This window comes from Lagenorhynchus albirostris, chromosome 8 (assembly GCF_949774975.1).
Source record: "Lagenorhynchus albirostris chromosome 8, mLagAlb1.1, whole genome shotgun sequence".
NCBI lineage: Eukaryota > Metazoa > Chordata > Mammalia > Artiodactyla > Delphinidae > Lagenorhynchus > Lagenorhynchus albirostris.
In genome coordinates, this window is record NC_083102.1 from 79,327,758 (window position 1) to 79,353,370 (window position 25,613).

General features: G+C 37.1%; 1 protein-coding gene across 1 annotated transcript in view; it reads left to right on the top strand.

Annotated features, from left to right (window-relative positions):
• Positions 1–25,613, top strand: part of SEMA3E (semaphorin 3E) — a 108,958-nt gene that overhangs the window by 38,630 nt on the left and 44,715 nt on the right. The window contains exon 4 of the mRNA XM_060156162.1: positions 21,798–21,891. Within this exon, the coding sequence (XP_060012145.1) occupies positions 21,798–21,891 (94 nt within the window). The remainder of the gene's footprint in view (positions 1–21,797; positions 21,892–25,613) is intronic.

Sequence of the window (25,613 nt, forward strand, 5' to 3'; positions counted from 1 at the left end):
TAACCTAATTATTTATAACCCACTATTTGCCGGACCTTTAAATTTGTTGAATTGATATGAATCTATAAAAAATGTTTCTGAATAGAATTGAGTGTTGGATTGACTTTTTTAGAATCAAGATGAGTTATGATCAAACATTTGAACATTCAGTAATTCAAGAAGATCACATATATGCAAGTGTATGTAGAAGTATATATAAATGTATATGTATGCATGACGATTATTTTCAGCTTTCTGGACAATTGTTTTTTGAATGTTTCCTCTTCCGTAATACTGAGTTCTTTTTTTTTAATTTAATTTATTAATTAATTTTGGTTGCATTGTGTCTTCGTTGCTGTGCGGGCTTTCTCTAGTTTTGGCGAGTGGGGACTACTCTTCATTGCCGTGCGTGGGCTTCTCATTGCGGTGGCTTCTCTTGTTGCAGAGCACGAGTTCTAGGCGCACAGGCTTCAGTAGTTGTGGCGCATGGGCTTAGTTGCTCCGTGGCATGTGGGATATTCCCGGAACAGGGCTCAAACCTGTGTCCTCTGCATCCGCAGGAGGATTCTTAACCACCGCGCCACCAGGGAAGTCCCTCTTCCATACTACTAAGTTCTTAATCATCAATTAGATTTTTACCTCTTACGTAATACGTAGAGTGAACTACTTTGATTTCAGCTCCAATAATCCTCCTGTACCCTCAGATGGAATTAGTCGCAGGCTGTCTCTGATGCTGTGCAAGTAAACCTTGCTTAGCTCAAATAAGCGAAGTCATGGTTGAGTAAGTCGTAAGAGGCAACATCTAGGCTGTTTTGCTGTGGTTCTGCTATGACCCGTGCCAGTTCATATAATGGTGATGCTTTGGTTTTGTGATGACACTTTATACATTTCTTCCGAGATAAGTGGGCCTCCAGTGGGCTCTTTGGTTTGGGTTTTTGCCTATGAACTATATAGTCCAGCCCCAGGGTCCTACTTTTAGTTTTGTCTCCTTCTTTACCCACTACCCTGCTTCCGTGTCTGCATGTTTTCCGCACTCAGAGACACTACTACCCTGCTCTCTCCCTTCCTGAATTTACTACCGTTCTGGGCAGCAACTAGATGTTGCTTTGCTGTGTCAGCCTTACTCTTTTGTTTGTGCCTCATCTTAATTTTTCTGGCTTTACCATCATACACGGCCTCAGCCATGGGTCTCTGCTCTGACAGTCTCATCTTCTGTAATTCCCTGCTGTTTCCCCAGTCCTTCACATGTACATCCTCACCGCAGCTTCTTGTTATTCATTTCTGTCCTATGCTGTCTGTCCGTCAGTTTCATCTTGATCTTTCTTTCCAAACTTGGCCGTTTTCCAGGCTCAGGCAGATCAACTTAGCTTTCACTAGTACCCCAGGCTAGTGATGTTGGACCTACAAGTTTCCACTGGCTCTTTCTGCTTCAAAAACAAGCATGCTCTGCCTCTGTGCTTAAAAAAAAAAAGCTTCTCATAATAAGCTGAATACTAAACTTGATCAAAGAGAGAAATTATCAAGCATATAAAGACTTACAAGAGCATACTTGTGATTAATTTATCTCCTCCTCAGCAGGGGAGGCAAAAGTCAACAAGAACAAAAAGCAAAAGGAATCTTGATATATTTGGGTTATATTGGGTAATTAAAAAAAAAAAACTTGTGTATTTAAAAATTGCATCATAAATTGACTCAAAACACAAGTAACAGAATGAGAAAATATTTGTAACAGGTAACAAACATTAATATCCTAAACTCTGAGGAGTGCCTGTAATGCATTAAAAATATGCCAAGAACTTAATTAATAAATGGATATCAAGATAAATTTGCAGAAGAGTGAATACATATGCTACTAAATACATGAAATGTGCAAGCTCATTTTAATTAAATAAATGCAAAACAAAATAGAGTTATTTTGGTTTGTGAAAATTTTAAATATATTCAGTCAATTGTGGATATCTGGACTCAGGAACTCTTACATACTTTTTCCTGGTGGGAACATAAAAGTATACTGACTTTTTGCTGTTTCTTTTCCAGTATTATTATTATTTAATTTTGCATCCAATATAGTTCACTTTCGTTCAATAAATGAATTCTAAATTTATTTTATGAATTTTGTCATGTGTGTGGATTCTGGTAACTACCACCACTAACAGGATTTGCAATCAAGCTTTCTGATCCCCTTCCCAGACCTTGGCAAATGCTGGCCTGTTATCTGGCTCAGTCGTTCTGTAATTTTGAGAATGCCATTTAAATGGAATTACACAGCAGGCAAACTTTGAGATTGGCTTCTGTCACTTAGCATAAAGGGTTTGAGATGCATGGAGTCGTGTGTATATCAATAGTTTATTCCCTTGCATTGCAGAGGAGTATTGCATCGCATGGATGTATCACAGTTTGCTTATCCACTCACATATTGAGGGACATTTAGGTCATTTCCAGTTTGGGGTGATTATGAATAATGCAGTTTGTGGTGGGCGGATCCATGCTCTGTATAATCCCTTTCCCTTGAGTGGGCAGGACCTGGACCTATAACTTGCTTCTACCCAATACAATATGACAAAAGTGATGTGATATCACTCTCCTAATTAGTTTATATTATGTGGCAAAGGGGAATTACATTCTCGGGGCATAATTCATTAGACCCTAATCCTTCACCTTTAAACTGGCAGTTGCTAAACTTTGTCAGCAGATGGCGCTGCAAGATGTTCCAGAAGGAAGAGGCCATCCTCATTGGTTCAGGTTTGGCTTCTTCACCAGACTTCTGGAGAGTACACTTTTTTCTCCACTGCCCAGCCTCTTTGGTTTTCTTCAGTGTGAGGGTGCCCACAGGACCCAGGTTTCTCTAGCATCTGGCTGCAGCTCTCAATTCGGACAGAGGCAGCATGAGATGTGGGGCTGCCCCCAGCTTGTGCAGAAGTGCTGCTTCCCTGCATCCTTTCCTGTCCCCTGCCTGCGGCCCCATGGGTCTGGCCATCCGGTGAGCCACCCCAATCCAGGCCATACCAGCATGCTAGGTTCTGCAGGGGGCGATCTCTCCAGCTCCAAGTTCCCTCTGATGTCCTGTGCATGAGTGGTTTCAGAACTGTGTGCCTGAGGGTGGTTCCACTTGCCTGGGGACATTGGACCAGCCCTGACCTGGACACACTGCAAGCTTCTCCACCACCCGTTGGCATGCAACCGTACATCTTTCAATGAGGTCTGAACCCCTCTTTTCAGTTTGTCCTTCCTCAGCGTGCGATTCATCTTTATACTTAATCTCCTATCATCACGTAATGTTTGTTTATGTTAAATGTCCCCTGTTTAAACTTTGTGGGGTTTTGTCTCCGGATCGGATCCAGGCAGATACAGGTAATAACCTACTCCCTCTACTTCTTAAGAACCACCTTGTTGCTGATTTTCTATTGAATTTACCAGAAGGAGTCCATCAAAGGGGAGAACTTGCATCAGCATGCACTACTAAGGACGAGAGTGCTACCACATGCTGGAATGTCCAGGGACATTTTATTAGCTGTGATGCAGAACCAGATTGGAGGAAGGCACTTAGGGTCAAAGAGCGCGACTTGACAGAGCAGTGCCTCCTCATGGGAAGCAGAGAAGTTTCTGGCAAACTCTCAGGACCTTGCCAGCAACATCTGGAGAGGGGTTAGGTGACAACACATTACTTACATGCTGTACAGCCTGGCCTGAACGTAAAGTTGTATATAGAAAGGCTATAAAACAGAACAAAAAGGTGGAAACAAAAATCTGACCTTCAGTCTAACACCTTTAGCAAACACAAGAAGGAAGAAAACAAAGCCTGCACAGCTGGTGATTTCGTTTCCGGACTTTCTGTAGGGCTGCCATCCCCTTGCCCTCAGGTGGCTGAATCACTGTTGAGATGATACAAAATTTACAGCAAATGAATGTGTGAGAGGCCACAAGTAACAGGATCCCAAAGGACACTGAGATCAGTACATGGGGACTTACTTATTACCTTGTTTCAAGACAAAACCAGGCTGGTAGACAGCTCTTCACTCCAGTGATATCAAAATAAAAATCATCGAATGTCGGGGCTAAAGAAAAGGTTCTGCCCATAAAGTATCACAGCATTGAAGACTGAAAAGTGTTTATTAAAGAAATGGAGACAGAACGTCTTATTACTTGTTTGACATCCAAGTAAAACTTGGTGTAACATGAGCGCCATGAAATAAGATATCAAAGATGCTATAAAGACTGGAAGGAAATGTAACAGCTTCAACAGTGGTTCTCTTTAAATAGTACGACTATGAAAAATCATTATTTTCAGCCTTTAGCGATTTATATTCTACAATTTTCTCCATAATGATATATTGATTTCATATGTAAGTAATGATATCATTTCAGTCATTCAAAGTCATCCATGTCATTGCCTTCTCCTTTATGAGGGAGTCAAAGCACAGAGACACACTGAAAGTATTCCTTCAGCATTTCCTCAATCTCAGCCCCTCCCCCAGGCTAAATCACCACCAGCGCTTTGGGTTGTGTCTTTCAGCCCTCTCGCTCTCCGGAAGGCCACAAGCCAAACTGATGGTGGTGGTGCAGTGGTGATATTAATTACATATATAGAATAATTCCATACCTCTAGGCTTAATCCCAGTCTTTTACTGACTGTGTAATAATTTAGGGCAAGTCACTGATCTCTCCATGCCTCAAGTGTCCTCTTCCATAAAATGGAGCTTATAATAGTACCTCAGATATAGGGTTGTTATGGGATTGGATTAATATAAGTAAATCACCTTGACTAGGGCTTGACGGATAATAGATATTATGTAATTGTCAGCTGTCATCAGCAGCAGCATCTTCAGTCTCATTCCTTTAACTTCTCCAGTGGCATCAGCTATTCACGAATCTGAATTCCTAGTCCTAAGACATCTTCTGACGTCCCATGTCAAGTTTCTATTATTTCCTGTCATCATTTAAAAAGTATCCAGATCGGGCTTCCCTGGTGGCACAGTGGTTGAGAGTCCGCCTGCCGATGCAGGGGACACAGGTTCGTGCCCCAGTCCGGGAAGATCCCACATGCCGCGGAGCGGCTGGGCCCGTGAGCCATGGCCGCTGAGCCTGCGCGTCCGGAGCCTGTGCTCTGCAGCGGGAGAGGGCACAACGGTGAGAGGCCCGCGTACCGCAAAAAAAAATAAAATAAGAAGTATCCAGATCAATAAATCAAACAGATTCCTACTGTGAAATTTATCATGTTTCCTAAAAACCTATTCCTTCATTCCTTTTTACTGGGCTCCTTATCATAGTTAAAAGATAATACTTTTTTTCTTTCCAATCATGCTTAAAACTCAACATTGTACTGTCAGCCTAGCTTTCCTTCAAGTTAAATCAGTAGCAAAACCCTTTCAGCTGTATCTTTAAACTATCTTTCCGATCCATTCCTCTTTCTGTTACTTCTGCCAGAACCATTGTCACCCTCCACTAGCTTTGCCCCAGTTTTCACTTGCTCTTCAATCTAGCCGTATCTCAATCAGCTGTCAAATTAACCATGCTTAACAGTAAGTCTTTTCAAAACATTTTTTCACGATTTCCCCTTGTACATCGAGGGAAGGAAGTTCAAACACCTTATCTCAGCATCCTTCACAGTCTGGTTCTAATGTACTTTCTCAGTCCTCTCTCCTTCCCACTTATTGAACTTCCTCTGTACAAGTTTGATCATAGTCAATCAGGGCTACTTGCTTCTTTCCTACCCATTCCTTCATCATGAAATGATTTTTCTTTTCTCCTAGAATGCCTTCTTTTAGGAGAGTGGTTGAAAGACTGGAATTAGATATTCGTGTTACTAGCTATGTGAATTTGGATACATTTTTTAATAGCTTTGAGCCTTAGAAATTTTATTTGTAAAATGAGGATAAAATTATCTGTCTCTTAAGGTTGTAGTAACAGTGAAATAAACAAATAAGCAGTGTTCTTAGCACAATATTTGAGCCAGAGAGAGTGTTCGTAATATAAACCTTAATCAACTTTTTTTTGTTTTTTTGTTTCCTTAGGAAAAACATCCCAGAATATTACCATTCCCTCCCTCAACCCAGACCACTCTACCCCCAGGACTAGAATTAGGTTCCAATTTCCTGTTCACATAACACCGCATTATAGGACTTTTGACACTGAGGCACTCATTATACTAATTGTATTTCCCTATCTAGAGCTCAGAAGGCACAGTTCCTTCCTGTGATGTTCTTTGGAGGATCATTGTATTTGAAATAGGTTAGATATCTATCTTAAAGATTTGTGATAAGCAATAAAGGAAGAGCACGTAGGTAAAAGTGCTTTGTATCTTCGTAAGTGCTCTGCAGAAATGATTTATTATTCACTTTGCAGCACCTAGCACAGTGCCCTGCACGGAGTAGTGAAGTGCTCATGGAATTCAAGTGCACATTGAAATCATGTCCTCTGAAGTGAGGCCATGTGAGGCCCTGTGTTTATTGTCCATTCTGTGTTATCACTGATCATGGGGACCTAGTGAAACATGCTGGTTGTCTCTTTAATTGTACTCTATTTCTGTTCTGTTCTATTCTATTCTATATCTACAGGCTTGAGCCCAGAATAATCACATAAAAAAATATGCTCACATGCCTTTTATCTCTATGTAATAAACTAATTTTTGTGGTTTGATAAAGGGAGGAATGAGATGCAAGAAGAAAGAGGGAACATATACTCTTAGACTCAAGCCTAGATCGTGGAGCAGGTTTCCCCATTTCAAGCATACAGCAGATTAGAGTGTTTCCTGGGCATCATAAAATCAGAAAGGGTTTACTTATTACCAGCTTTGAAAATAATTTTGGAATACTCTTCTGTAACTGTGTAAGAATATTATAATGTAGATACATTTCCTCATGAGCATTTTTCCTCTTTCCATAAGAAAAGGCCAGGAATCCCTTAACCTAGACTTCTCTGATAACCACGAAAGTCTTTACTCACTAAACGTATTTTCCAAAATTTCCTTTGTTGACACTTTTAACTCTGAGAGCTGTATGGTTCCAGCCAGAGCTGAATGACAGATCACCTGTTATAGAAAGCGTCCCTTCCCTTCAGCTGTCCAGTGCTTACTGTGCAGATGGTGGATTTCTTTTTCCTTTTACCAGCAGTTCTTTTCTTTCGTCTCTACACAGGACTGTGATCCTTTGTCATCATGTATGAGTCAGTCATCAGTAGGAACACTCATAGGACTGAGGGGTTTTCAGAAGTGTCCAAGTGAAAGGGAACAGGGATTCAGAAATGAGCAATGGCTCCGAAGCCTAGCTGCATATTAAAAAGGGACTATATCTTCCTTCCCGTGAAAAGTAGATATTCATAGTTTGATCAAAAGCATCTTTGTCCTCAAAAAACAATTTTGATTCTTGCTTCATTGTGTGTGGTCAAAATAACAGTGAGAGTAGTCAAACGCAGAGAAGGTGGACAGGAAAAGCAATGCAGAAGAGAAATCCAGATCATTAAACTGACTTGAGTCAAGATGGGTTTTCTCCTGACATGTGTAAAAGTCTAGATAATGATCTCCATCATTCAGTTAAATTTTTGAAAGTATACATAACTGTTTATTCTTGATTATGTCTAGCATTGTTCTACTTAATAGTTTAATATTAATAATTAATAGTAAGGAATATTTAATATTAATATCTCCTATTTATACTTTACATATTAAAATATATAATGCTTACGTATGTTATCATATATGTAGATTATTCTATATACATATATATAAATTATCAGATACCGTATATTTTATCTAAGAAACAGACACAGTTTAATCCAATTGCTTATTAGATGTGCTATGCCAATTATTTTATCATACAATGTATAGAGAATATCAGAAGGTAAGCACCTGTTTACATTGAACAAATATTTACTACCACTATTTTTTCCTCCAAATTCACCCGAAAATGTCCATGCAGGACGGCACGTCCATAACTGCTCAAAAGATAGCCATAATTGCATTCACTGAATTTCTTGGCATTCTATTAAGCCGCAGCTAGTTTTCATAATCCAGACCATGATGTCAGTTACTGCAAAATTTTATTTTCTTCAGCCTTTTTACATATAGATATACCTACTTTTAATATTGCATAATTTGTTGATGTAAAGAGATTCCAAGTAAGCTACTTGAGTAATTTGTTATAGAATGCTGTTTCATTCTCAGTATGAGTTCAAAGTCAGTTCAATATGTAAATTCAATATGAATTCAATATGTAAATTCAAAGCCAGATTAACTGGGTAGCTCAGGCAGGGACTGACTAGACATATGTGATGGATTTTCTATCACATTAAATTTGACTTTTTCCAAAACCAAACACAGATGATCATAAGGTAAATGAATCAAATCAGCACCCATGATGTCATTATAAGCAGACTGGCTATGCTCATCTTTCAAATAATTAAAATGCTAACTTTCCTAATCTTAGAACTACACAGTTGATTATAATAGGACACTTACTAATGTGGCCTTATAAGCTATTTCCAGCAAATATTGCCAGTATTCAGCTTTTTAATATTCTTTGGCTGTTCAGGTTTATTTCAATCCGTTGCACTTATTATTCTTATTGATCAATGAATTATCCCATATTTGTCCAGTAGTTACCTCTTTAAGTTGACATCTAAGTCTTTACAACCCTAATAGTTTTGATAGCTTTCTTTGCTTTCTGGAATGAAAAGGTATTCCATGCCTACTTTATACATCTATGACCCCAGACCATTTTTTAAAATTAATTTTGTGATCTTTTATTGATTTGTATAAGTTTATTATATATTAAGGCAAAAATAAAGGTCTTGTTTTTTATTTGAGTGAAAAAAATGATTTTTTTTCCATATAGGATTTTAAAAAATTTTTAGTCATATTATTTATCAGTCTTTCTTTTAAGTCTTCTGAATTTTGTGTCTTATTTTAAAAGGCCTTTCCCTGAATCAAAGGTTATATACAAAATTTTTGTCTTTTTCTATTCCCTGTATAATCCTATTTCTTACGTTTAAATTGTTGATCAGTCTGGAATTTGACTACAGGGCTATAGGACATGAGGTAGTAATCAAACTTTATTTTTTTCCAGATGGCAGTCCAGTTGTCCAAACACCATTTATTGAATAATCCATCACTTATCCACAGTGCTTTGAAATACTATCCATATTAATGTGCATTCTTACACCACATTGGCTTCTTATAATATAGAACAAGGTTTTAAAGTTCACTGTAGAACAACAAAAACAAAATGCTGAATGAAATCAGCATTATGCACCATTGGGTTTGATATAAAATATTTGGTTGCAAACCCTTGATTTTGTAAGAGGTCAATTTTCTTTTCATGTATGGTTATGTCACATATTTGTATGTTCTAGTTCTTATGGTTTCTTAATGGCCTTTTATACCCATTACTTCCTCTGATTGTCACAACAGTCATAGAAGATAGCAGCATAGAATTGTCATTTCTTGTTTTACAAAGAATGAGTTACAAGTAATTGCAGTAGAAAGAGGTTATGGGACTCGAGCAAGAGCAAATCAGAACCTTTCTTGTCTCCACTTTGAATTGACTCTCTTTGCGAAGCATCCTGACTCATTCTAGTTCTTATTCCTGTTCCTATTCTCCTTCTCCTTCTCCTTCTTCCTCTTCCTTTATTTCTTTTCTCTAATTTATGAGAAGACAGTATCAGAGACTTTATTTCTGCCATTGAAATGATTTATTTGTCCAATATGATTCATTGAAATTCAGTTAATACATTGATTCATGAAAAAATTTTATCCTGTTATATATTACTTGCAGTCACCTGTTCATTTTGGTTTGCCATTTGTTAAAACGATTATTATTTTAAATGTTTAGATTTAACTTGCTTCAACTAAAAAAATAAAAGTTCACCCGTGTCTCCTACCCGCCGCTCCCTACTTCTGAGACGCACCAGTTTGTTCTCTGTAGCTCTGAGCTTGTTTTTTGGTTTTTTTAGATTCCACATATAAGGGAGAGCATATGATGCTTGTCTTTCTTTTATTTCACTTAGCATAGTGCCCTCAAGGTGCATTCATGTTGTCACAAATGGCAAGATTTCATTCTTTTTTATGACTGAATAATATTATATTCCACATATATATACTACAATTTTGTTACCCATTCATCTATCAATGGACAGTTAGGTTGTTGCCATATCTTGGCTGTTGTTAATAATACTGCAGTGAACGTGGGAGTACATATATATTTTTGATTTAGTGTTTTCATTTTCTTTGGATAAATACCCAGAAGTAGAATAGCTGGATGTATGGTAGTTATATTTTTAATTTTTTGAGGAACCTCCGTACTGTTTTTCACAGTAGATGCACCAGTTTACATTCCCACCAACAATGCCTAAGGGTTCCCTTGACTCCACATCCTTGCCAAAACTTGTTTTTTCTAGACTTTTTGATATTAGCCATTCTGACAGGTATGAGGTGATATCTTATTGTGCTTTTGATTTCCATTTCCCTAGTAATTAATGATGTAGAGAATCTTTTCACATACCTATTAGCCATCATATGTCTTCTTTGGAAGAATGTGTATTCACATCTGCCCATTTTTAAATTAGATTGTTTGTTTGTTTGCTTGTTTTCCTATTGAGTTGTATGAGTTCTTTTATATTCTGGATATATATATAAAATCCATTGTCAGATGCTCCTTCTGAATCTATTTAGATGATCATATGACTTTTATTCCCCATTTTGTTTTGTTAATGTGGTGCATCACATTGCTTTGCGAATGCTGGAGCATTCTTGTATCCCTGGAATAAATCCCACTTGATCGTGGTGTGTGATCCTTTTAATGTATTGTTGAATTCAATTTGCTAATATTTTGTTGAAGATTTTTGCATCTAAGTTCATCAGGCATATTGGTCTATAATTTACTTTTCTTCTAGCATATTTGTCTGATTTTGGTATCAAGGTAACGATGGCCTCATAAGATGAATTTGGAAGAGTTCCCATCTCTTCTATTTTTTGGAATAGTTTGAGAAGGATTGGTATTAATTCTTTGAATGTTTGGTAAAATTCACCAGTGAAACCATCTGGTCCTGGACTTTTGTTTGTTGGGAGGTTTTTGATTATGTATTCAATCTCCTTACTAATAATTTGTTCAGATTTTTTATTTCATGATGATTCAGTCTTGGTAGGTCATATGTTTATAGGAATTTATCCATATTTTTCTAGGTTGTCCAATTTGTTGGTGTATAATTGTTCATAAGTAGTCTCTTATGATCCTTTGTATTTCTATGGTATCAGCTGTAATATCATTTCTTTCATTTATGATTTTATTTCTTTGAGTCCTTCTTTTTTTTTTTTTTTGGTGAGTCTAATTAAAGGTTTATCAATTTGGTTTATCTTTTCTCAGAACCAGCTCTTAGTTTCATTGATATTTTCTGTTGTCTTTTTGGTCTCTATTTCATTTATTCCTGCTTTGATCTTTGTTATTTCCTTCCTTTTACTAACTTTGGCTTTTGTTTGTTCTTTTTCTAGTTCCTTGAGGTGTAAAATTAAGTTATTTATTTGAGGCTTTTCTCATTTCTTGAGGTAGGCATTTGTCACTGTGAACTTCCCTCTAATCTTCCCTGACAGTTCGGCTACTTTGCTTAATTTTATGGTGTTTAATAAAAGGAATAGCATGCATCATGCTTCCTAAATTCAATATTGTCTGAATGATTGGAGTATAGTAGGCTTCTTAAATGTTTGTTGAATTGCCCAGATGTACATCGTCACAATGCAGTGAGAATAATGCTACAAGAGACTCATAGCCATGGGAGAAGTTTTGCTTGGTGAAGTCTTGGAGAATATCAGTGAAGTCATTTTTCAATATCATTTCATCATTAGTAGGAGTTAGTATTGTAGAGAAAAGGAAGACTCACATTCTCTTTTCCCAAAGGGAAAGTGTAATCAGAGCTATGGATGTTATGATGCAGAAAAGTTTACAGATAGCTTATGCTGCTGGAATTTTGATTGGATGCTGGAGATCATAAGGGATAAAGCATGAGGTCATACCATGAAGGTCCTAAACTGCCATTCTAGAAGTTAGACTTTATTCAGTAATCATGAGGAAGCACCAGAGATTTTTCAGAGGGAGAGTGACATGATTACTTTTAAGAAGATGGTGAGGAAGAGGTGAGAAGCAAGGTTGATGCTGTTTTCTCGTAAAAGCAGGCTTCACGACAACATTATAATTACAGTTTGAAGAATATTTGCTTCCAGTATTCTCAGTATACCCTGGCATACATATCCAGCAGACAGAGCTATCAGTGTGGAATTTAGGAGAATATTGGCATATGATGAGGGCACTTAGGGTGAGGAATCCTGAAGTAATAATTAAAACAAAAGAGAGGGAAAGATGATTTTGCCATCAAATAAAGGTTAAAGCAAATATTTATTTAAAAATTCAGCACAAGACATTTGAGTTAGAATTTTACTTAGCTGTATTATAAGCTTTTAAAAAATTTTAGTAGCCTCTGCAAGCTATTCTGATAATATTTAAGGAAATAAAACATTTGAACATATAATTTAATAAGTACATAAAATAATAAAATACTTTTCTTCTTCAAAAAAATCTTAATATACATTTTTGAACCTTGATTATACATTAAGTACCTTATAAAGGACTCAACCATGCCTAGCAACACAAACATATCCATCCTCTCCTTTATAATGGCAAGTAGGGTAATACTGTAAAATAATGTGGAACTAGAAGACACTCTTTGAGACTAGCAAACCCTCATTCTGCCCGTGATTCCTCACCTATAAAGAGAAAGTAATATTGTGAACAATATTATTGACCCTGTCTTACTTTACAGACTTACTTTGAGGATGAAACAAAATAACATGTTCAAGAATACTTCCTAAATTTTAAAGTATTATATAAATGTAATGTATCATTTTTGGAAAAAAAATGTAAAAAAAGAAAAAAGCAATCAAAATGCAAAACTATTAGCCTTAAAGTCAAAACATTTACTTACAACTTCACTCCCTTTTTGCATTTTTTTCCACTTTGTTTATTTAGCCTTTGGGAAATATTTCACATATTCTTTAATAAATGATTTTATTGCTTGGCAGAAGAAAGGGAAAAAATAAATGATACAGTGAATCACATTCAAAATTGATGTGTGATACAGACCATTGAATAGCTGTTTTTTTGTGTGAAGAATTAAAGTGCATATTATGGTTATTTATTCTAGGCATTTTTGTACCCAAACCACCTTTATTGATAGATACAGGGCTGTGAGCCTGTGTATTTTACTTTTTTCCTATTAGAAATAGCTAATAAAATAAGTGATTGATTACTTGTTTTATCTTGTTGTATTTGTAATGTTCCAATTTACTTTTGACATCTTTCAGAATATCTCAGTGGTGCTGAGGGCAAGAATAGTATTAGTTCACAAAGCTGATTTATTAATGGGAAGCTCATTTCATTTAATTGGCATCACGTTTAACACCTGATATGCAGCAACTCACGCCTACTGACAGTAGCTTACAGCAGGCTTCCTGGGTTTTGAGGGCTCTCCTCAAGACCTAAATGAGAAAATCCTTCTGGGAAGATGGACCATTTATTCTTTACAAACGTTTTTCTGAAGAGCACATGCATCTCTGACATTTGTGAGCTAGATGTCCTGCTTTTTCTCAAGCACATGAGGATCTATTGAAAAACTTCTCTGTGTCACACTGAAACAAAAAGTGCAGCCCACATTGTTAATACTAGCGATGTCTTGTAAATTTAAGCCACATTACTCAGGCAGAAATTCCAGCTGTTAAAACATAGATAATGGAAAACCAGTCTAAGTAGTGACCAACATTCTCAAAAGGGTTAAACACCAGCATTACACATTACTTGAACCATAAACTCGATTGCTTTGGGGTCATTGACAAGGTCATTATGACTCAAGTTTTCTGGTTGGTTTGGTTGTTGAATTCTACTTCATGGAAGAAAATTATATTACTTGCTTTTTAGTATTTTATTGGATTGTGCACTAAATTAAACACTGCATTTAAGACCACAGTGAACTCTCCAAATAATGTGAAAAACTTCATTCTTAAATTTGTAGTTAATTTTGAAGTTAGCTTGACCTATGCAAAGCAAAGCAATAAAAGTTTGGAATTTGCCTGTTTTCTATCATAATATCAATACTATTGTGTGTATGGTAAATTTTCTTCCTTTAAAATTTCTACATCTCGGCTGTATAAAGTTGCAAGAATAACATATTCAATCCTGAGGAATTAAGATGACTTGCATCAGTGTATTTTTTTGTCATATGCAGCTTAACAAGACAAAGGAAGCCTCTGCTTTAAAATCATGGCACAAAAGACCAATTAGTGTGTTAAAAACTAGTGTCAAGTTGATTGTTTGATAACAATTAAGAACTCGGTCTTTATTGCCCATTCAGCTTTCAAATTTCCTGACAATACACAACAGTATCGAGAGAATACCTTTTCCTCATTAAAAAGAAAAAAAAAAGTCATGCGGGAAAGGGAAGCCTTAACTAACAAATATGTGTACGTCCATGTCACACCTCCATATTACTTCAAATTACATGCTGTCACTACTAAGGTCTTTGGGGATAAAATAAGTCACCTCTATAATTCTTCAGTACTTGATTTTATTTTTAACGACTGCCACGTGATATTATGTTCTATTCATCCTAACCTTTAATATATCAAACCTCGCAAGAGTTCATCATATATTGTCAAAGTGTCTATGAAAATACATTATCTTCAATAAATAGCGGGGGAAATTCAGAACACATTTATTTTTTCCTTTAGTTGTTACTAAAGCCAATGGCAATCAAAATATAGAAAAAATAGAACTGTGATACTGCTGTATGGGTAGCCCCAGGAAAGCATGTACAACAAAGAATAGCATAATAACTTGTACGTGTCGTCTCGTTTTAAATCAACATACCTATCCACAGCTCTGTTTTGTGAGTTGTTTTAGATCTGTGAGAAAGTAGGCAAAGATCACACAACAAAGGAGATAAAACTATTTATTCAAACAAAACAGCTGTGCATTTATTATACATCAGGTATTTTATTTGATACAGAGGATCAAAGATAAATGTCACATAGGCAGTTTCCTCAAGGAAGCCTCACAAACCAGTAGGGAATAGAGTCAAACAGACAGTTGTAATACAGAGGAGTAAATGATGTAAAAGGGGGATTTATATGATGCTTCAGGAGGACCCAGAATCCGTATTAGGGCAGACAGATGGGTCAGATCAGGATTCCTGGAGGTGATAAGGTCTGTGCTGAATTTTTAATACTGTGTGGGCATTATTATCCTAAACACATCAATAAGTCCAAGAAAGATTAAAAAATCTACAAGCAGTCAGAATGGTTGGTACTCAAACTGTAAGAGCGGCATTTTAGAGATGAAGTATTTATGTATAAAGTCCCTCATGTAAATACCCTAAGGCCTTTAGACTTTGTTTTCTGGAGTCTATGGGAAGTCAATGACTGATTTTAAGTAGGGAGGTGATAAGAGGAAATTCACATTTCAGAAAGAAGTCTTTGGTAGCAGAGTAAAGAATTAGTGGCTGGGGAGACTGCTCAGGAGGCTGGTTAAAATTAAGGTGATAAATGGTAGAGGAGTGAATCAAAAGTGCCATGGTGCAGGCAACAGCGTTGAATATTGTAGATAGATACAGTAAAAAAAAAAAAATCTATTGGGGGTAATTTTATGAGAATAGTAGAGTGATAAGGCTTGGAGTTTTGTTTGCTACTGTGTTTCCTGTTCCAGGGCCAGGACCTGACAAGTGGAAACTGATTTTTTTTTTTTCTGAATAATTACATAAATAATGGAAACTGATTTTCTCCATCAATCGTAAGGTGTGAGGCTGTCTCCTGAATGTCAAGGGAGATCATGAGTTAGGGTGTCTGAGCACATAGCTGCTCAAAAGAGTTATAAAAGGATGTAACCAGGGAAACATACATTCCTTGGAAATTTTGAGGGCTGAGCTAAAAACCACTGGTTGTTAGTGATTGCTTTATATTTTTGAATGGTTTGCTTTAGCATCATCGCTATCCTAGGTTTAGAAATGGCGAAGGTAGACATGTGGATAAGAGAACAAGGGGCAAAGTGAGGGCTGACTAAGGGGGAGAAGATGGGAAGGGACCTTTGTATTTTGAAAAAAATAAAAGGGTCTCAACTCTGGAGGTTTGTATTGGGTCAAAAATATTTATAATTTTATGATTAATCATGTAAAAGAGCTGGGAGTGTGAGAAGCTGTGTGGAGCAATATCCTCATAGGAGCTGCGTTCATTTTTTAAGGCTGCTGTAACAAATTACCGTCAATTTAGTGGCTTAGAATGAAACAAATGTTTTATCTAATAATTCTGTAGATGAGAAGTCTAAAATGATTCTCACTGGAATAAAATCAAGATGTCAGTAGGGATGCATTCCTTCCAGAAGATCTCGGGGAAGAATCCATGACATTCTTTTCTCCAGCTTCTAGAGAACCACCCACATTCCTTAGCTCATGGCCCCATTCTTCCATCATCAGAGCCAGCAATGAATGGCGGGTCTAGTCTTCCCCACACTGCATTGCTTTGGTTGGTTCTTGGCTGTCATCATCACATCTTCTCTGACCATTTTTAGGACTCATGTGATTACATTGGGCTCACCTGGCTAATTCAGGGTAATATCCCCATCTGAATGTCCTTAACTTAATCACGTCCGAAAAGTCCGTTTTGCTATGCAAAGTGAGATATTCATAGGTTCCGGGCGTTAGGACATGAACATTTTGAGGCTCCATAATTATGCCTAGTATGGGAGCTATGACTCAATTAAGGCAAGGAGGTATTGAAGCATGTTGTAAATTGAGTGTGGTTTTAGGGATTCACTTACCATGAAATAAGGATTTCAAAAGGCATGGTAGAAAGGTTTTAGAGAAGCAATAAAATTAGATCAGAAATATGGTTTTAGTAGTCATCTTATCTCCAATAGAAGTTGCCTCTCTGACCTTGTTCGTCTTTCATGATTTGTTCAGTGGAAATCTCATACTTGTTATCAACAAAGATTGATGGGTTAAAAAGAGGAGTTTTGAGTACATTCGTGAAAGAGGCAAACTCGGGCTTCCCTGGTGGCACAGTGGTTGAGAATCCATCTGCCACTACAGGGGACATGGGTTCAAGCCCTGGTCCGGGAAGATCCCACATGCCGTGGAGCAACTGAGTCCGCGAGCCACAACTACTGAAGCCCGTGCACCTAGAGCCAGTGCTCTGCAACGAAGAGAAGCTACCTCAGTGAGAAGCCCACAGACAGCAACGAAGACCCAATGCAGACAAAAATAAATAATTTTTTTTGCGGTACACGGGCCTCTCACTGTTGTGGCCTCTCCCGTTGCGGAGCACAGCCTCCAGATGCGCAGGCTCAGCGGCCATGGCTCACGGGCCCAGCCGCTCCGTGGCATGTGGGATCTTCCCAGACCGGGGCACGAACCCATGTCCCCTGCATCGGCAGGCAGACTCTCAACCACTGCGCCACCAGGGAAGCCCAAGTAAATACATTTTTTTAAAAAAAGGGGCAAACCATTTTTAGGTTTGATTAGCTTTCACCACAGGCAGATCTTTTGTTTTTACCATGTCATAAAACATTGATTGGGTGTAAGATAACTTTATCTTCTTACTTTTTCTGGCCTTGCTTCTTTTGTTTAACTTCTGTAAGTGTCATGTAATTATGTGTTAAGGTTTGACTGCACGTAATGTGCTCAGATAAAATTTATTGAGGCCAGTCACTGATTTATCACAGACAAATGAACAGTTGAGTTCAACTGACAAACGAGGCTGAGTTCAAAATAATAGGCATGTAAAGCTGTGTGTAATCATAGCCATACTTAGACTCTCAAGTCACTCACGTAAAAAATGTCAACCATTTACTGGCTTTTATTATCAAATGTTATTTTAGTCATAACATCATAATAGCCTTTATTAAAAACCAGGCAACATATTTTTGTTAACAGTTTCATTTAACTTAGTAATTCAGAAATAAAGTAAAAAGCAGGGAGACAGTATTACTGTTTTTAAGGCATCCAGTGATTTAAATAAGGAATATTGATAGCACCTATATTATACTTCTGCAGAAAGGTATGTTCTGATTAATAAAAATAAAAATAGAGCTTCCTGTTCTATGTAGTGACATTTTAATTTAATAATGGAAATGTTCATTTAAGAACTAGTCAGGGGCTTCCCTGGTGGCGCAGTGGTTGAGAGTCCGCCTGCCAATGCAGGGGACACGGGTTCGTGCCCCGGTCTGGGAAGATCCCACATGCCGCGGAGCGGCTGGGCCCGTGAGCCATGGCCGCTGAGCCTGCGCGTTCGGAGCCTGTGCTCCGCAACGGGAGAGGCCACAACAGTGAGAGGCCCGCGTACTGAGAAAAAAAATAAAAAAAGAACTAGTCAGGTTTGGGGACAGGGTCAAAGAAGACTATGCGAAGTGATGAGATACAAGTTATAGAACTTTCAAGCGTTCAAAGCACCTCTTCACTGTTTTGTTAGAAATAGTGTAGTCTTCAAATTTAAGAAGTACATAGCACAATTTACAATCCAGCTTAACACTGTCATCCATTTTGGTATTATCTGACTTCTGCAGTATTATTAACCAAGGGTTATGTATGCATGAAATGATTGTATCCTCTACAGATTTGGACCTTTCTTCTTTTTATAAAGATAATGGTGCTTGTCTAAAGCAGGGATGTTCTAATAGTTTATCTTTTTTTTAATCATTAGTGGGCTAAAAACCTACATATTGCAGAATACATGTATTTTTTCCAGCTTTACTGAGTTCTAATTGAAAAATAAAATTGTAAGACATTTAAAGTGTACATCGTGATAATTTGATGTAAGTGTACGTTGAGAACACATGAATTTAAAAAATTAAAATGATAGGTATGTCTATCCTTTAAGCTCTTCAAAAATGTGGATTTTTAATACTGATGTGAAAAGCAGGCAAAAAGGCTTAACTTAATTTGTTCATTATTTCAAAAGACTATTTGTTGAGGCAGTTTTAGCCATTAATCAAATTAATGAGAGAGAGATATTTGAAGTCTTCTGGAGAAAGGTGGGAAGGGTTCAGTCAAGGTACATCTGAGTCTGGACTTGAGGCATAGATCTCTGAGAATATATAAGTACTTAGTATTCAGTATTCAGTTGTCAAATTTGAAGTTTCATGAAAGAGTTCATCCTTTTACAGACTCACACAGATTTTACATATTGCACAGAGTTGTGCTTCATACATCCTGGGTTCCACTTATTTGTTCTCAAAATGTTAGGGTTATAGGCTTTTGTGGATATAGTTTCCAGTTGATTCAATTTACTTCTCTCGAAAGTTGAAGACACTGCTCTGTCCGATACTTGATATCTCAGGAACACGCTGAAATTCACAAATCAACAGTAGTAGCCTTAGGAACCTAGATCATGATTTATATTTACAAAAACCTGTGACTTTTCTAACAAATTGTAACTTCATTTCCTTCATCTAACTTTGTGTTTCTTCAAAATCTGAGATTCTCTTGATCTTAGCATTCTTACAGTTTGCATTTTCTGTTTCACCCACTTGACAGTTTAAATTTAAATGAATGTATTATATTCCTTGAATCAATAAGCAATATACTTGTTTTTCTCTTGAAGTTTCAATTTTAGTGTTTACAGTTTCTAATTATATCTGTTAGATAAATCAACTTCATCCATCATTAGAGACAAAAAGTTGAGTATCACAGAATGTTGAAGCTATCAAAAGTCTTTTGGGCCTCTCCCGTTGCGGAGCACAGGCTCCGGACGCACAGGCTCAGCGGCCATGGCTCACGGGCCCAGCTGCTCCGCGGCATGTGGGATCCTCCCGGACCGGGGCACGAACCCATGTCCCCTGCATCGGCAGGTGAACTCTCAACCACTGCGCCACCAGGGAAGCCCCCAAAAGTCTTGATTTAAGAAAATAGTTCAGTATATTTCTTCAACTGCTTTCTGTGAGCAAACATTTGGACATTTGACTGTATTAGAGCAAATATAGTATGTATACCCTACCTATTTTTACCAAATATTCTATAAAGTGGCAGTGACTAAAAGGGTAAACAAGTATTTCATTCATAGACTTGAACATTTCCTCCTCCATATAACAAACACTGGATATGTTTGGCAAATTTAGATGAAACCCTTTCCTTTTAAGTATTAGCTGGGTAGACCAGTCATTCTAGCTCATTTCAACAAACATTTTCTTTTCATGTCATTGCAAATCCGTTGTCTGTGGGAAGCGAACACAAAAATGTTTCAAATTATTTACTGGCATTCTTTCTCTCTACTGATTCGTGTGAAGTGTATAAATAGATAAACTTTTTTTTTTCTGGCTTAAAATATCAGTTTAGCCACACCTCTGGATTCAGAGGCCACATTTGTTCTCTAGGCTATGGTTCAGTTCCAAGAACAAGACTGGAGTTTTATAAGAGTCAGGTGAGCTCTGCACTTACCAGAAAGGTCTTGAAATGGCAGGATCAAAATGGTGATTTTAGAGTATCACAGAGAGAAAGAGGAATGTGTGTTGGATAAGAATGGCAAGAAAAGGATGGCATAGATAATGTGGAGTAAATAGGCTGTCTAGGAAAGTCCAGATCAAGTTCTAGAAAAGTGTATGCAACCCTTAAAGGTTCCTCAGGGCTTTGGATTGTTTGCAGGTTCATTATTCACAGGTGGGCGGGACTACTTATAGATGCCACAGTGGGCAGTTTTGACAATATTCTATTGCAAAGTGGGTTTTTTTTCCGACAAAATATTCTATATTGATTTTTAATTTTTTTTTTGCGGTACACGGACTTCTCACTGCTGTGGCCTCTCCCGCTGCGGAGCACAGGCTCCGGACGCACAGGCTCAGCGGCCATGGCTCAGGGGCCCAGCCGCTTCGCGGTATGTGGGATCCTCCCGGATCGGGGCACGAACCTGTGTCCCCTGCAACGGCAGGCGGACTCTCAACCACTGTGCCACCAGGGAAGCCCCTCTATATTGATTTTTATTGTCACTTTTCCAGACTACTTTTTTTGTTTTTAACTGAAACCACTTATAACACACTTAATGGAGGTTACTTGTAAAAATATCCATTAATGAGAATTTTGCAATCTGAGAACATTCAGAAAAAGTTCTGTGGTTATGTGATTGCAATAGGAACCAATAAAGTAGTAGTTTTTCATGGAAATGTTTATTTTCAAAATCTCATTTGTGCAAAACCATACTGAAATATTGTTCATAATATGGCATCAACTTCTACATGTATATCCCAGTAATTATTTATGCAGTAATCATTCTCTAAATTATTAAATATTAGATGTCTATACAAAGAATATGCAATGAAGAATAAAAATGATTGGAAATAAATATTCCAAATTATTGATAGAAAATTTTATCATTTTCTTTTAGAGATTATTCAAAAAATCAGTAATGGCCTTTGTGGAATAAATGCCCATTTCCATGTTTATCAGAGTCTCCTTTTTACTAACCTTTTTTTTTCTTTTTCCAGCAAGTCTCCATTCATTTGGAATATTTAACTGACACATCTCAGAATAACTAATACTGGCTGATCAAGTGATTAAAAACTGCAAATTTCTTTCATTTCAGCACCTGCATCCTTTTTGAGAGAAGTGAGAAAAGCCACATGGGCCTGAAAACCCACGTGTTTATTTATAAAATCCAGTTTGTTCCTAAATAACTTGATGTTTCCCACTGGTGCCCTATTTACAATACCTGTTTTGTAAATAATCAAGGTTAAATGTATTTTTTCTGAGAAATTAAATTCTTATTAAAGTTGGCAAATACATAATGGCTTTTCTGGTTTTCTTTAAAGGATCCCCTTTTTCACCTGGAATCACACAGATCTGAGAGAGGAAGGGGCAGATGTCCTTTTGATGCCAGCTCCTCATTCATCTCCACTTTAATTGGTAATTATCATGGCTGCAGACATCAGGTGGTAGTCATATTGATTTCAAAACTTCAGGCAGATTCTTCGGTGTTTCTTCATGTACATTGCTGTGTCATATCTATTTATTGGTGCTGGGAGCATGGATATTAAATTTCAAGCCGTACTCACCTGAGCCAATTTTACTCTAAAATAAGTGCAGCTGCTATGAAGTATGGACGTCTCATCCAGAAAACACAAACTGTCCCTTAATACCTGATAGAAGGTATTTTGTATTATGTCATTTATTGTTCACAAAATGCAATTATGTAAATACTTTTTATAAAAATGTAGCTAGAGAAACCAAACTATTTTAACATATGTTAATTCTTTATGTATTAATTACTCTGTGACTTTAAGGGAACTTCCAATATTCTCTTCTTGGTACCTTTCTCTGTGTCAGTAGAATTCAGCAGAGAGTCATCTCAATTTGGAATTTCAAAGTCATTCCTGTTAATTTAAAATGTAAGCTGTAGAGGTTGAGTGGCTCAAACTATGTCCACGTTGGCATAATAGAATAAGCTGGCCATGTCTGATCTGGATTTCAATTGGATTTCAATTAAATTAGTCAAGATACATGAAAATCTCACTTAAATCTCAGAAAAATCCCTTTTCTTTAATACAGTTTGGGACTGAAAATGGAACACCCTTATCAAATACTCCGGCACTGCTATGGTACAGACAGCTGATTGAGTTGCCAAGTATAAAGTTGAAGGGAGCAATCCCTGACACCTCACATAGGTGCTCTTAGGAATCATTCTGTTTCCTCAGTGTTGAGAGGTTCTGATAGATATATGGTACAGATGTACAAGCTTCTGTTATTACATTTGCAGCAGTTAGAGTTATCTGCTACTATTAGGTCATCCTGTTTACAGAAAATGAAAACATGTAAAATAACAAGTAGAGATTTCCTATCCTAAATAAGTGGGTAAAACTTAAAACTCCCCACTGATGAGTAATCAACATACCTTATGCTGGACGGAGAGTTGATGCAGATGTTCCTGTATATTCTAGAGACAACATGTTCCGTGAACTTATTCCAGACAGTTGAGTCTGATGGGCCTTGCATCCGAGTTCCCACAGTCCCCTGTCGCAGTAATGGTACTCAGGTCCAAATAAGTAGAGCTTTTATATATACGGATATTTATTTGTAGAACAAAAATCTTACGTTAGCTCTAAACAGTAGGGAAGGTTTGATTTACTACAGCTTCATAATTTGAAAGTGCTTTAAGATGAGAATTTCACGTAGTGATTAGTTCTTTAGGAGCTTGAATAAAGAGATATTTTTAAAGAATATAAGATTTTTAAGAAAATACTATGATATCCTGAGTTCTGCTACTCACTCATGTATGTGTGTGTGTAAACACAATATGCGGAGGGGAGATTTTAAATATGGGAATTGAGTTGCTTAAGTCAGTTTGGACTTAGTAGGAATCAGAACCTTAAGAATGCCACTTTTGGAGAATGCCAGATTCATAAATGTTAAAAATTCGTGGTAGATTGGCAGCATATGAGTTAAAATACATGCATTTGATAGACTCGTACAATTTTTTTCTAATGTTTTTAGTGATTTTTGTAACTTCATAGGTTTAAGATTTGAATACGTCTGGAAGAAAGAGACGGTCTTATCATCTTTCTTTTACCATACAATATATTGCACAGAAAAGGCCTCCTATAAATATCGACTGAATGAAATACTCCCTGAGCTTCCTAAACAAACAAACCAAAAATAAATTTGGGGATAGTGTTCACAAGAATATTATAAAAGGTATTGAAAGTCAAAAATTACACAGTAAACGCTACTTCTCTAGTAAAATCCTAAGAAGATTGGAAGAGAACACCATTTATTTTGAACATTTCTTTTAATGGTTAAAAGTAATTTTTTTTTAGCCACTCACCACTCAGCCTCCTTGGAGCTTGTTTTTGCATGAAACCAGGAATTTGAAACTGAATTTTTTTTAAGAGGGGAAATATTACTGGAGGGACATTTCCAAGAGAATTTCATTGAACTTCCAAATCGAATTACACGATGCTAAAATGTGAAGTGCTTGCCATCTGGGTGACTGTTTCCCTTATTCAGAAAAGAAATCAAATCATAAGAGCCCTCCAAGCTAAACACAAAAGTTATAGAATAATCCCTGCAAAGAGAAGAAATAAAAATATAATTCTTCTCATTTATCCGCCAGCTTTCACCCCAAAGTACCTTTGAGAGATCATTCACTTACTGTGGCTACGCAGCAGCCACTGGGATGGAAATCTGGTAACCTCTGTGAGCCAGCAACTCTGTAAAAGACAGGAAGTAGAAATAATTCACCCAATTGAAAACGCAGCAGGAATTGGGACTGGAAAAAAATGGAGCTACCTGAGTTGGAATTTGGTCGGCCTGGTGCAGCTTACTCTGACAGGAAAAGAACGCATTAATGTGGAATTTCATGACCGCACATGTTCTCTGCCGATGGGTTAGGGCAGGACTCCAGCAAAAAGGCGACCATCTTTAGACCATTTCTGCTTCTTCGTTTCTTTGTTAATTATAGGTCACACTTAACTTTTAATAGCTGTTCACATTAAGATTCACTTTCATCATTAAAAAAATAAACCCTCAAATTTGTAACAATAGTCATAAAACTAACAAGGCCCCCAAAGAAAAAAAAACATGCTCACGAATCTGAGAATTTCTTATAATATCTTAACTTTAGATACAAGTTTCATTTTAGTTAACCTAAATTCTGTTGACTTAAGATCACATGGAGTAAAAGCTTACGGAAAAACTAAGTAAGGAATAAATATTATTTGTTAGGTGAAAGGTTAATGAACACTTTTATAAAATTTATAGTCTAATTGAGAATGGAAATGTTAGTAACTGGCAGTGATTCTGTGTGAAACAAGATTTAAGGAGTGAAACAAGATTTAAGGAGTAATAGCTCTTTATTGAGCTATGTTCTATATGTTTAGAAGCCAATCAAAATGAAATCATACATTAATTAGGTTTGCTCTTTAAATGTCACTTTGTATTAACAGAATTTACCTTGGTGGTATATAAATTCATATCACAGGTACAATATTTCTATATGTTTAACCACACTTTCCCTCTACAGTGATTACTAATATTACATTGAAAGTGGTCTTAAATAACTGGTTGAAGAAGGCAAGACATTATAATCGGGTTTTGAAAACAGTTTTTTGAAACAATGAATTACTTAGTAAAATGAATTGCTGCATTACTTGTCTGTACCTTTCAAGTCAGCGAAAGATGCTTAGGACTTATCTTGCCACTAAAAATTATTAGGTTTGGTGGCCGGCCAAATAAAAATTCAGGAAGGGGCTTCCCTGGTGGCGCAGTGGTTGAGAGTCCGCCTGCCGATGCAGGGGACACGGGTTCGTGCCCCAGTCCGGGTAGATCCCACATGCTGCGGAGCGGCTGGGCCCGTGAGCCATGGCCGCTGAGCCTGCGCGTCCGGAGCCTGCGCTCCGCAATGGGAGAGGCCACAACACTGAGAGGCCCGTGTACTGCAAAAAAAAAAAAAATTCAGGAAATATTTTCTTTATGTCATATGTCATTTTGGTCAGGAAGGAAAAGTATTAACTGACTTTTTTGCATCAGTTTACATTTGATATAATATCGCAGTATTCTTTTTATTAAGTTGATAGCACCTTCAGTAACTTTGGGATTTCTTTAATAGTTTGTCAGCTCAATTCTATTGCTAC